The 14,007-nt window shown below is 28.5% G+C and overlaps 1 protein-coding gene across 1 annotated transcript; it reads left to right on the top strand.

Moving 5' to 3' along the window:
* The first annotated feature begins 9,504 nt into the window (after window positions 1-9,504).
* LOC135963837 (glucose dehydrogenase [FAD, quinone]) lies at window positions 9,505-11,592 on the top strand. The gene is made up of 3 exons (XM_065515828.1): window positions 9,505-10,876; window positions 10,953-11,105; window positions 11,171-11,592. The coding sequence occupies exons 1-3, from the start codon at window positions 9,533-9,535 to the stop codon at window positions 11,525-11,527; spliced, it is 1,854 nt and encodes a 617-aa protein (XP_065371900.1). The 5' UTR covers window positions 9,505-9,532; the 3' UTR covers window positions 11,528-11,592.
* The last annotated feature ends 2,415 nt before the right edge of the window (window positions 11,593-14,007 follow it).

Here is a 14,007-nt window from a genome sequence, read left to right on the forward strand (position 1 = left end):
TAAGAGCCACCTCGTAACTAAAAATTATTTTAATCATTCATCTTGCAACAAGAGGTTTAAGAGGTGTCAACATGTGGCCATCGCAACTACAACCGTATGTTTTGTATGAAGATCGATCTTTTCCAAAAAATAAAACAATTAATACAGATAAAAAACGTGCATTAACTTAACTGCACAATGGATATTGTTTTTATAATGATAAATTAAATCTAGTTAAAAGAAATACTTTACAAATCAACTGAATTTCATTGTACTACTTTTCTGCGCTTAAAAGGATTGAAAATAAACAATACATACATGTTAAAATGAACTGATTTCGTAGAAATTTTAAATGACTAATTTTGCTTATTAAATAATATTTAATTTATTCTTAAAGAACTAAATATAAAATAGAATAAATCAAGTGATGAACAACATATTTGATCCATGCATTATTATTCATGCAATACATACATTGAAACATATGTATACTAAAAATCAACATTTACCTACATTAAGATTATAATTTTTGTTGCCTTTTTACTATTCGAACATTAACAATTAAAATTAGAGATAATAAAAACTTAAAAGCAATTTGTACACATACTCCTGCTATAACAGGGAGTAATCTCCGCTAGCACCCACTTTTTTAAAATTATTATTATAACTATAAATGTGTGCGTAATATTAGGCATTTACTATATAATTAGAGAGATATTGAAAACATATTTCTGATAAAGAAAAGTAGATTTATTTTCGAAATTAGGCTTTATACGTAATTAATTTTTAGACATTGGCTTTTTTCATAGCGGATATTAACATACATATATTTAAAATATAACAATGAAACAAATTATCCTATTTATTTTATATACCTAAAATGTAATACCTACATACATACATATAAAACATATAAAGAAATTATCAAAATTTTAGTCTTTGAAATTAAAACATTAACATTTAATCATACAAATATTAAACATCTTTATATAAAAACCCTATAATTACCTTAAGACTTTAAATTTAAACACTTTTTTATCACTACTATTAATTAAATAAAACATTATTATTATATTTACTGAAATGAGAAACATTTTCTTCAAAAGAAATCTTAATTGCAAATTATGTAAAAGTTATGAATAGTAATTAATTCCTTTTTAAAATTTAAATAATTTAAATTTGCATGAATTATATAAAACTGAAAACAAAATTAAAACATCAACTTCCATTGTTAAGAATCACTTTATTTTATGTTAAAATTTATTATCGAGTATTAAGTAAAATTGATTTGTATTCATTTATTTTATATATGTATGTATTTAAATTTAAATACTATTGTATACAACACAAACATGCATTCATAATAATAATAATATAAACTAACTATTCTATTACATTTTAACATAAATACTACATACATATTTTAAATTTAAACAAAAGAGAATTGAAAAGAAAATCAAGTAAAATATAACATTTCCTTAAAAAAGATTTCAAATATAAATAAATTGAGTTTTTATTGAAAGCAATGCATATTTCTGGGTAAAGTTCAAGCATTTTTTTCTTGCAAAAGATGGGAGGATTAAACTATCATCAAGGTATGGAGAATTATAGTTTCCTATGATCGCTGGGTTAAATTTAAAAAATGAAGCTTGTGTTAATAAAATGAAAAAACATTTATTGGCTAAACAAAATTTTAAGCATTTGTTTAAGTTTAGGAGAGAAGAGAAGAGAGAGAATTAAGAATGAATTCTTTTGAACCATTGATTCTAGCGAATTAAACAAGTTTTTCGCTCTCAATTATCAATCTAGTAATCTATGGTTTAATATCGTGTGCTAAATTGATAATTTGCTTATAATAATTTAATAATGTTGTGGAAACACGTTTCAATCAAAGAAGTCAATAGGCAGAAAATTGCCAAACAACTCTAAGATGGTTAATTGAATTCAAGTTCACCACAAGTTAAAAAACAAAATAGGTAAGACTTTTCATGAAGCTCAGTTAATATAAGTATGAATGGGTATTAAACATTTCTGTTAAAATTTTATTGGAAGTTATAGACAATTTTGAATGTGTTTTTTGTATACATTTTATTACTCACGTACGTACTACACGTTAGTTGATCAGACAAATTCATTTGTAAGAAACAAAATTGTTTGTAATTGAAATTAAAGCAAAATGTGCAAAATCATGCACACAAATATCGATTACTGAACGCTGCGAGCGTAAAATGTCTGGATGGGCCTTAATGGCGAACAAAAGATGGACAAGATAGACGTCTCTTGTCCATGATTTTAAAGTGGAAATATATATTTTTTCTATTTAAAAATAAGTTTAAAAAACAAATATTCATGATTGACCTAAAAAAACAGCAAAATTTATTAATTTTGTATTTTTGTTTTAAAAAGCTAAATAAATATGTATGAAATGAAATGAAATAGTTTTATTTTGATTTGGTATTTTGTGGACAAAAATGATTAATGATGCATTAAAATATTATTGTTTTTTTTGCCAGGTAATACATTATTGTAAATATATTACAAGGTCATTCTAACAACCGAATTGGTTTGTTAAACATTTTCTTTAATTATATCTAAAAGTAATGTTCTTCTTCAGATCTTCTTTTCAAATCTACCATTAGGTTTTATTTAACCTTGACATTGGGTTTTCGTTGTTAATTTTTAGAGTTTAAATAAGAGTTCATTACTATCATTACTACTTACTTAGTTAGTGTTTGTTTAGTTAGAATTCAAATGAATTTAATTAACAAGTTTTGAAAACATTTTTCCTGGTTTGTTTTGGTTGGCATAATTTTATTTTTAATCTGTCTCAGTTGATGCGCTAAATAACCGGAAGCCTTTATTCAGACATATTTTTTTATTTTTTTGTTTATCAATCATCATGTACTAAGTTCCAAAATTTTAGTTGTTATGGTTCTCATACTCTTCACACTCATATGTTAATCTTAATAAATCTAAATAAAATCAATATTTTATTTACTTATATACAAATGTCTGTAGGTACTTATGAGTTTTATTTTTATTATTACTATGAACCTCATGTTGGTCCAATCTTGTCATCGTTATCATTGTTTTTAGTTTTGTTGATATTGATTTGCATAAATAAAACATGATCAAAGTTTCAGTCAAAACAAATAAACAACAACAGCAAAATGCTAGAGATCAATAAAAAAAACTATAAAATGAATCATTCATAAGTTGAATGTAAAATGTGACGTAGAAGAAAATTAACCCATTATGGCTTTTTTTAATTCGATATTAGATTAGCTTAATTTTGACATATTCAAATTAAAATCTCATCAGTTCTAGTGATTTCAATAGTCAGAGTTTCTAATTAATTAATTGAACTTGTGCATAATTCACTAATTAAGAATTAAAAAATTCTTTAGTTTCATTCAAAGGCTTTTATTTAAATAGAATTCATTCTTTGCTGAACTGATTCATAATGGAATTAGTGCATAATAAAATTCATTCATTCTTTGAATGGCTAAATATTTGTTAATTCGAATCAGAACTTCGAATTAATTAAGTCAATTTGAGATTAATTCACAAAAATCTTAATTCAGATTTAATTCCATAAATCCATTCCCAACATCTAATTCTTTAGCTTCATTGAAAGCTTTTTATTTAAATAGAATTTATTCCTCGTTGAATTAATTCACAACAGAATTCATTCAATCTTTGAATAATAAAATTGTTGAATTATTAATTTTTTCTTCACTCAAATTTTCGTTTTTGTTTTTAATAATTTACACAATTAATTAACACAAGTCTAGTTTTAAGCCTATTTATATAGTCCGACCAAATATTTGGTTTCGGACTAAACTTTTATAGAAAAAACATAGATTATTGAATTTTAAAAAATAAAAATGGTTTCAATACAATAAACAGAATGCCAAAACTTATATCTTATTGTAAAATGTCTAAGCATTCAGGTAAAACTTTTTCCTCATAAAACACTTCTCAGTTCAAAATTAAACAACAAGACAAATAGAGTCCACAATATGTAAAGTTGGTTGTTTCGGAAATTAATACAATATTTGAAAAGTTTTGGTTTTTTCGAATAATGCCAAATACAGGTTTTTTGCACGAATATTAGGTTCGGTTCGGTTTCGTCCTGCCAAAACCGGTTTTTGTCGGACTCTACCTATTTGTTGACTTGAATTAAAGAAAACTTGAATGATTCCATAAGAAATTTATTCTATAAAGATTGAATTCTGGATGGTATGAATTCAAAACTTTTGTAGTACTAAGGAATTAAGCTTATGAATAATTTAATGGAATAGAAAATTTAATTAAGACTTAATGCTTTCGAATCTCTGACACCAGTTTTGAGAGGGTTAAGCTTGATTCAAAATTCTTTTTGGTTTAAAGGCTTACATTGGGAAACAGTGTATTACTTTTATTATAGTTTATAGATTTAGATAGTTTCGTTAAAAACTTAAGGGTTTAACACACACACAAATACTCATTTAATTAATTCAATAAGAATCTGCTTTATTTAATAACCGTTGTTTTTTATTTTGTAGTAAGTGGAATTATTCCGTTGTTTTTTCATTTATCTTAACAATCAGTTATTTAGAATTTATTTGTAAGACATAAATATTGAATAAATTAAGCAGAGACATGTTATTGAAAGGGCCCCCATAAAAACTAATGACCAGAAATCAAAATCAAACTGAGTTGAGTAAGGTCAAGACTCTTAATTCTGTAACAATGTAAAAAAACATAATTAAACAAAACTGAAATACTAGTTTATTTAAAAGAATCAATTAATTCAATGTAACTAAAGCCGGATATAATCTAAGATTTATATTGTATATAGTACGTGTCATTTAGTTTCAAACTAAAAACGTCCATGACTGTCAGATTAACACTTTATTTGTAACATAAAAATTCAAAAAATCCACTATAAACGATTAAAAATGCAAAAATTTCATATTTCAACATAATGTTGTTTGGGACTCATCATTAATATCAATTAATATATTCAAAAATTTATGTATGTATGTATTATTTTGCACAAGGTGTTCGTTGACTTGAACTTGAAAATCTCCAATGGAATTTAGCGCATTTGTGCTATTTGGCACATAAACCAGAGCATAGGGCCGGCCAAAAGCATAAAACTGGACATGGTATACTTACTTACTTGCTACTCTTTCATCTCGTATCACACCTTTCTCAGCACATACTTGAGCACTAAACTCACGATCAGTATGCCCTCAACACTGTGGAGATTCATAAATATGGGAATGAATAGTAGTAGCAGTGTGTTTACACTGACTTTATATGTTGCTATACAATGTAGTAGCTTATAAATACATTTGTATAGTTAAAGTGATTGAGTATCGTGATAGGGGTTTTCTTGTTTAAGCATTGATCTCATCTACGTTTAATTGTCAATAAGCAGTCATAAGAAACGCACGCATGCGTCGTTAATAAGCGTAAAACTGATTTTAGTTTTACGGACGGTTTTATAAACAAATTTAAATAAAAAAACAAATTTAAAGAAAAACGATACAAAATATAACAAATAACAAAAAAAAAAAAAAAAAAAAAAAACGTGAGAAAAACTATAAAAACCATATCATATAAATAAAATTAAAAATAAAAAAACAATAAAAAAAGTTACTAAGTTTATTTAAACATTTGGCAAATGCCAATTTATAATTTGCCAAAATTTACTTTGTTAACTGAATTGGTTAAAGTTATCCTAATTAGTAAAGTGTGCTTTTTAATTGTTAATTAAACACTTGATGTTGAACGTTTAAATATCTATGATTTCATCTCTCTCTGTGATTTTTGCATATTTCTAAGCGATTTTTTAAACAAACAATTAAAGTGCTAATTAAACATTTGCCATCAAATTAATATTTATATGTATTTATCTAATATGAAATGAACGGAAAGTGGGAATAATATATTACATAAAATAAAATAAAGAATTTTGTAAAAAAAAATTCTAAAATTTATTGAGTGTGTTTGTAAATAAATAAGGCAAATAATCCAAAGTTCATTCATTGACATTTCACAAATTTGATTTGATCATCACCTTGGACAAAATTCTAAAATTTATGCACGCAAGTTTTGGAGCGGAATTTGAAAGTTAAAAATTTTATTTAGCAATAATAAAAATATGTGTTGTTAATTACGAGATTTTGCTAATTTTATTATTGTATAATTTATTTTTTATGTTTAACATCAGATTTGGAGACCCCCAAAAATTCAGAAAGAAAAATGTAATAATGATAAGGAAGGATAATAAAAACAATCTCCCATGATACTGATCCTCCTAATGCAATAGAAGATTATCCCCAGTCTAAAACCTGAATTATATTCTGGTCAATTGTATATTGCTCTTTTCAGCTATTTAATCCTATGTCATGGAGCCTTGGGCTATGCAAGACAATATCATAGTCTCAAATTTATCATCATCCTAGCATAATCTACCAATATACCGAGTGCCATTATCCCATTTAGTAATACTAGCCCTAATTGAACATTGTTATCACGTCATCACTCTAATAGCATTCTGGTCCACACCATATATACAGCCAATTGACACTTGTTACACCGTTTTACCTCCCTGAGAACGGCTGGTGACATTCAAGTGCCTCCTTTAATAGAAACAAATCTCTGAACTGAAAGCCCAGTCTAGAACATAATTTCGCTCAATGTCCCGGTACTCCACACTGTACAAACTTATTAGGCCACGCTCCTTCAATCTGTCTAGAATTAATCCAGTAGTCCCTTACTGGTAACACTATTATTGGTCTACTTCCCACATCATGTATTAAGACCCCGTAGTCTTACCTGGGCGTTCCTTCTACAAGATAATTTACTATACACGAGCATTTTCAACTTAAGCACCACACTCACGATTTAAAATCATTTAAATTTTCCCCGCAATAACTCCCACTCCTTTACTTTTAGACCAGACAGAAAGATCGAAAAGGGGTGCCTGATTGATTTCACTACAGAAACTTTCCTTTAACCAGTATCACAACCAAATAATTAATTTTAATGTCTGTAATGTTAATTAAAATGTTTTAACTTTTTTTAATTTTGAATTATTTTAAACTCGAGTCAGAAATAACTAAAAACTGTGATAAATTTCGTTAAAATTGGAAATGACAAATCCGACTGCTGTCAGCTTTGGGCTGGATCATCCTTATAATTTATTGAATGATTAAATTGAATGAATTTTATTATGAATTGATTGAAAAATTAATGAATTATATTCTTAAATTTTAAGCAGTGGTCGACACAAACAAAACATTTCACATTAGTAAATGTATTGTAATGTTGGTTAAAACGAATTTTATTTCCCATTTAATCATTTTAACGAGTTTCTCTCTCTTACATTTGTGTTGTTTACATTTAAATGTTCATTTAAGTTCTGACCCTGGTGGCTATGACTGCCGACCACTGTACTAAGTGCAGCTAAAGAATTTGTTGGTTTGGTGTTGAATTATAGAATGAATTGCTAACATCTATTAATGCTGAATTAAAATTTTTGTAAACTTAGCTTAAATTGAATTAATTAATACGAAGCTCGGCATAAGCTATTATCTTTTTACCACTTGCCTCGAAAGCTTTCAGGATAACATTGACCTCCAGTAGTCACAGTAAGGAGGATATAATTCTTCCTAGACGTTACTCTGATTACATTCTTAAAATCATTACATTTGATTAAATTTCCAACTATAAAATTTTTTAAACTTCTTAAGTATTTAAAGGGGTTTTTGAACTTTCCTGTTAATAGTTTTATTATTTTAGGAAACAGAAAATTACTTTCTCGTCATTTTGCTAGCTGTATGACAAATTTAAATAGTTTAGAAATTTTTATGGGATCTATTGATTACAAATGTGTTTAAAATTAATGATTTATTTATTGGTTTATTGAGCATGATAGAAAACAAAGTAGAGATTATTTCAGGTATTAAAGAGAATAAAAATGCAGTATGAATTTTAATGAAATACTGACGTTCACTAAACAAAAATGATAACAGAGGCGCAGTTAAAGAGTTTATGAGTAACAGTGGAATTTTTAATTCAACTCTACTGGGGGTGTGCAATGAATTTACATTTTTTGTTAGCAAAATCGCTAAATAAATATTTAAATCAGCGTGACCGCTTCAAAAGTTATATTCTTTAAGTTTCTTTAAACAAATGTTTATTTAATTACAGAAACATTAATTTTGAAGGTCATTGTTATATTGTTTGCAAGATCAACTTAACATTTGCTGAAATTAGTGGTTACACTTACATATTTCGTTAAATAGTTAAAAAATGTGAAAGTACCTTAAATTAGGTGTTAATAAAACAATAATTCTAATTTTATTTAAATGCGCGTGGAAGCTATTTTTAATTGAAATCATTTGTTTTCATGTTCCAGTCCAAAAAAAGTTTAAACATTTTCATGTTCCAGTCCACAAGAGACAAATTTATGTGTGGACAAGAAATTGTTCGCTGAGTAAACAAATCGACTGACCTAATCTAAGAAACCAAAATACATAATGATAACAAATTGATTTTGCCGGATTTAAATATAACATAATTTTCGCTTAAAATAATAGCGGGTGACCAAAACGATAAAAACACAAAATTTAAATTTGTAACCCAAAACAACACAATAAATTCAAATTAAAACGAACTTTTGTTAGAGATTTTAACAGAAATATGATTTAAACAGATATTAATTTAATTCAAAATGCATTTAAAAGCTGTTCGTTAAAACCGTATCTTACTGTATTTATGATCATTTATATAGAGTATAAAAAAAAACGTTTTTTTTATTTTTTTTTTTAATAACAAAGATTATTTGAAATAATATTGGTTGGGTATTGATTTGAATTTTAGCCAATGTTGCAATTATTTGTCTGAAGAGGCGATATGAATCTTTATTAATTTTATTCAATTTGCTATTATTTGTTTATTTATTTATTGTTATTGCTATTTTTAGGTTTGTTTTGATTTGCAAAAAAATGCGATAAAATAACCAACCAGTTTGTTTCTTTAGTTGGAATATTAACAGAGAAAAAGAAATAAGTTGTAAATTGTTTAACCAGTTTTACACAAGGAGTACAGAATGCCGGATTACATTATTAGTTTTGTTGCCAACAAGTGGTTGAACTTGAAATATTGTTTCGTTCTTTAACCTAAAGTCAAGGAATTGATGATGGCATTTTCAAGGTTGCAACTTTACAAGATCAATGACAAGAAAGAATTTTTATTTTGATTGCATACTAATAAAGAAACGTCTGAAGTGCATTGAAATTTAATTGACAATATCCCTGTCTCATAGACAGTCTCTGCTTTAAGTTTAAATTGTGAATTGAAAGTGAATTTTAATTTGAAAATAAATACACTTTAAGTTTTTTTCTAGAACGTGTTAATTTTATTCAATGTCTCTATGCATTTGTTTAAATCATTTTTTTTATTTTCCAATTTGCATTCAGGTGTTAATTAATAAGAATATTATGAAATTTATTTAATTTTAGATTCTTCAGCTTGAATTTGAGATGCTTGCACTATGTCACATTTGCATATAAACATTGTAATTTTGCTGTCAATCATTAATTTGTCCTGGGGACAAAATTTATTCGAATTGGCCCGTGATTTGGAAACATCTTTGTTAAATACTCGTCTACCCGATACTCAAATATTTTTGCAGGAATATGATTTCATTATAATTGGAGCAGGTTCTGGTGGCTGTGTGGTGGCCAATCGTTTAAGCGAAATACACAATGCTACAGTTCTGCTTTTGGAGGCCGGCGATCAGGAAACTTTTATCAGTGATGTGCCCCTAACAGCGGCTCTCACACAAATGACCCGTTATAATTGGGGCTACAAGGCCGATCCTACGCCAAATGCTTGTCAGGGTTTAAAGGATGGTGTGTGTAATTGGCCCAAAGGTAGAGGTGTGGGTGGCACTAGTCTTATCAATTTTATGCTTTACACCCGTGGTCATCGTAAGGATTATGATCACTGGTCTAAACTGGGCAATAAAGGTTGGAGCTATGATGATGTGCTGCCATATTTCAAGAAATCGGAACATATAGAAATTGAGGATTTGAGAAAATCTAAATATCATGGCACAAAAGGTCCTTTAAATGTCTGTTACACCGATTACAAATCAAAATTGCTAAAATCATTTTTAAAATCCAGCAATGAAATGGGCTATAATATTACCGATCCCAATGGTGAGCATATGCTGGGATTTAGTCGTTCTCAAGCTACTTTACAAAATGGACGTAGATGTAGTTCCAGCAAGGCTTTTATTAAGCCCATTATACATCGTCCAAATCTGCATTTGCCTATGAACTCAAGGGTAACAAAGATTGTAGTGGAAACCTCTAAACAATCTCGAAAACTGAAAGCCAAAGCAGTAGAATTTATAAAAAATCGCCAGAAATTTGTTATACGTGCCAAAAAGGAAGTAATATTATCGGCTGGTTCAATAGCCTCTCCACAACTATTGATGCTGTCGGGCATAGGACCCAAAGAAAATCTTAAGCAGCATAATATAACAGTGCTTAAGGATCTTAAAGTAGGCTACAATCTACAAGATCACATTACTTTAAATGGCTTGGTGTTCTCCATCAACGACAGCACAGTAAACGATCGCAGACTAATGAATCCTACCGATATTTTGCAATATATATTGCAAGGTAGAGGACCTTATACCATACCAGGAGGAGCGGAGGCATTTGCTTTTGTTAGGACACCTTCTTCAGCTTTCGATAAGGATTATTCGGATATGGAAATCGTGTTGGGAGCTGGCTCTTTAAGCGGTGATCATATGGGTTCCATGAGAGATCTGTTAGGCATATCGGATGAGTTTTATCAAACTGTTTATCAAGGATTACACGATAAAGTATTTGAGCTTTAATAAATTTTTTGGAATTTATATTTTAAATTGTTTTGTAACGAAAAATGTGTGTAAATTTCAGGAAACGTTTGGTATGGTTCCAGTGCTATTGAGGCCGAAGAGTAAAGGACGCATTTCTTTGCGCAGTTCTAATCCATTTCATTGGCCCAAAATGGAACCAAATTTTATGCAAGATCCCGATGATGTAAGAGCCATGATAGAGGGTGTTAAATTGGTAAACAATCAATTAAAATAATAAAGAATTTCAATTAACCTTTGAGTTCCATAATTTCTTTATAGATCTTGAAACTAACCCAAACTAAAGCTATGCGCAGAATTGGCACCCAATTCAATCGCAATCCATTTTTGGGTTGCGAACAACATCCTTTTGCTTCCGATGAGTATTGGAAATGTTGCCTGCGTCTGTACGGTTCCAGTTTACAGCATCAATCGGGCACTTGTAAAATGGGTCCGCGATCAGACACTGAGGCTGTGGTGGATCCCCAGTTGAAGGTTTATGGCATTGATAATTTACGTGTAGCAGATGCTTCTATAATGCCCAATATTCCGGCTGGCCATACAAATGCCATCGTTATAATGATTGCCGAAAAGGCAGCCGATATGATCAAGAACAGTTGGCGAATGAAAACGAATTAATCGAACGAGAATGTCTTCGTGTTCATTTTAAATTATAAATATTTATTTTTTGATAATTATTTACCTTATTTAGATTTTAAGATGAAATGTGATAAAATAGAATAGTTTTTTTTAAATATATAAAATAATATATAAAAATTAGTATGATTTGTCACGCGACATATTTTTCCGTAATATTTGTAATGACGATTAGTCAAGCAAATACAACTCAAAATTTCATAAACTAAAAAAAACTTCGTAAGTATTTCGAACGTAACCCACTGTGAAAATCAAAATAAAATGTTAAGTGTGATTATTATATGCAGTAACTTGTTTTTAAATCCACTAAAGTGTGGTTTGAATTAAAATGTTCAGCCACTTTATTAGAACAATCTCAGAGTACTGATGACAAACTATGATTTATTTCCCGGAACGCGACATTTTATAATAATTTGTTGTTGATATAAAATTAATGTGAAAAATAAATATTATAGAGAAAATTTCATTAAAAGTAGCTAATAACAAGAAAAATATATTTTAAGTTTTCAGTATAATTTTCTCATAACAACGCAGATTACATTCTATTAAAAAGATTTACATATTTTTATACCCTTCACCTTCGTGCGAAGGGTATATATAAGTTTGTTATTCTGTTAGTCATTTCCACAATATAATTTTCCGACCCTATAAAGTATATATATTCTGGATCCTTATAGATAGCGGAGTCGATTAAGCCATGTCCGTCTGTCTGTTGAAATAAATTTTTTGAAGACCCCAAATATCTTCGGGATCCATATCTTCAATAATTCTGTCAGAAGTTTCCTATTTAAAATCAGCTAAATCAGTCCACAAATGGCTGAGATATGAGAAAAAATCCAGGACAACATCGTTTTTTTACCTATTTTTGATCTAAATATATCTGGATTACTAAGTCATTAATATAGATAGTATTGAAATCTAATGATAGATATTTCAGAGACCTTTGCAACGACGTATATAAGACCATAGTTAGTTGGACCTACAATGGGTCAAAATCGGAATTTTTTTTTCCAAAAAAAAAAAAAAAAATTAAAAACCAAAAATTTTTTAAATTTAAAAAAAAAATTAAAATTTAAAATAAGAATTCCAGAAAAAAAAATTTCCAAATAACTTTGGTAAAAAACAAAAAAAAAAGTGTTGTTTATCTAAAAATATTTAAAATTTGTATTTTAAAGTATAATTTGGTGAAGGGTATATGAGATTCGGCACAGCTATACTTGTTTTAATATAATGTTAGAACAAATAATTGGTTTATGCAAATTTGTAATTCTGGTCATGGTTGACTTTTCTCTGGAAATGCCCATATACGATGTTTTGGGGATTTACAAGGTCGAGGCCACGCAATGAGCGGCAGAGCGCGAGTTTGAGTTATAAGAATTTAAAGCGTTAAAAAAAGATTTGGTGTTCATCCTATTAATCAAGCAAGGCGAATTTAGCCATTTATATACAAATCTACGCAAATTTCTAGACAGATTTTGGCAATACTGCCGTATGTATGTGAAATCCTTCGATTTGCTGTTGCAAAAAGTTAACACCAGATTGACAAAACAAAGAAAAACAATTTCTGCAGAGCAATGGCTTGTTTTAACTTTGAGGTAAGTTTATTTTGTACATATGAAATTATAAGCTCCACATCAAGGCGTATTAACAAGGTGAGTGCGTAAAATCAGCTGTTTTTTAATTCGCTGCGGTTTTATGTACAGTGTATGTCAAACTTTGTTTATGTTTACATTTGTTATTGTAACATAGTAATATTTTAATTCGCCTTGATTTTGACATGCTCTAAATCATTGGTAGGCAAAAAGAGGCATTTAATTTGTGTGCTTTTTTGGGTAAAAAATAAAATATCCACAACAACATCACGAAACTGAATGAATTGTGTGTATTTTTACGCTCTATTACGCTCTTTTGTTCACATTCGGGTTGATTGACGAAAATCATCGTAACCTGAACAATATGAACGCCTACCATGGCTCTAAATCATAATCGTGGAAAAAAATTTAACCAGAAGGAATGTTTGCCAGTAACAAAATTATTTTTATCACAAATTATTTACATATTTAAAATGTAATTTTTTAATTTCAAAAATTTTTTTGAAATAATCTATCAAACAGAAATTGTCGCCATCAATTTATCGATAAGTAGTTGTCATCTCTATAAACCATTTATATAGTTCGTGCACTCACTAAATGGTTGCGAGCTTTGCTAATTAGTTTGAGAGTTACTGCTTCACAATTTAGTGCTGCCACTTCACATTATGTTTATGTCAACATGCTACAATGCGCATGCACCAACAATGTCAATTGTAATCACATGTATTTCAGTGTAACGGTATGTGTCGAAAGAATAAAATGTGATAATCACTGATACCACTTGAAAGTTCAGTCATTTTGCGGCATTTTAAACGTTAACAACACGGAATAGCGTCGCTCGGTATAAAAATTAATTAAAACTAAAACCAA

Source organism: Calliphora vicina, chromosome 1 (genome assembly GCF_958450345.1).
Source record: "Calliphora vicina chromosome 1, idCalVici1.1, whole genome shotgun sequence".
In the NCBI taxonomy this organism is placed as follows: Eukaryota; Metazoa; Arthropoda; class Insecta; order Diptera; family Calliphoridae; genus Calliphora; species Calliphora vicina.

Bases quoted from the DNA above. Each gene is read 5' to 3' on its own strand.
- LOC135963837 (XM_065515828.1), top strand. From the start codon at position 9,533: ATGTCACATTTGCATATAAACATTGTAATTTTGCTGTCAATCATTAAT. The intron at 10,877-10,952 runs GTATTTGAGCTT...TGTAAATTTCAG, and splicing joins ATCAAGGATTACACGATAAA to GAAACGTTTGGTATGGTTCC. The intron at 11,106-11,170 runs GTAAACAATCAA...ATTTCTTTATAG, and splicing joins TGATAGAGGGTGTTAAATTG to ATCTTGAAACTAACCCAAAC.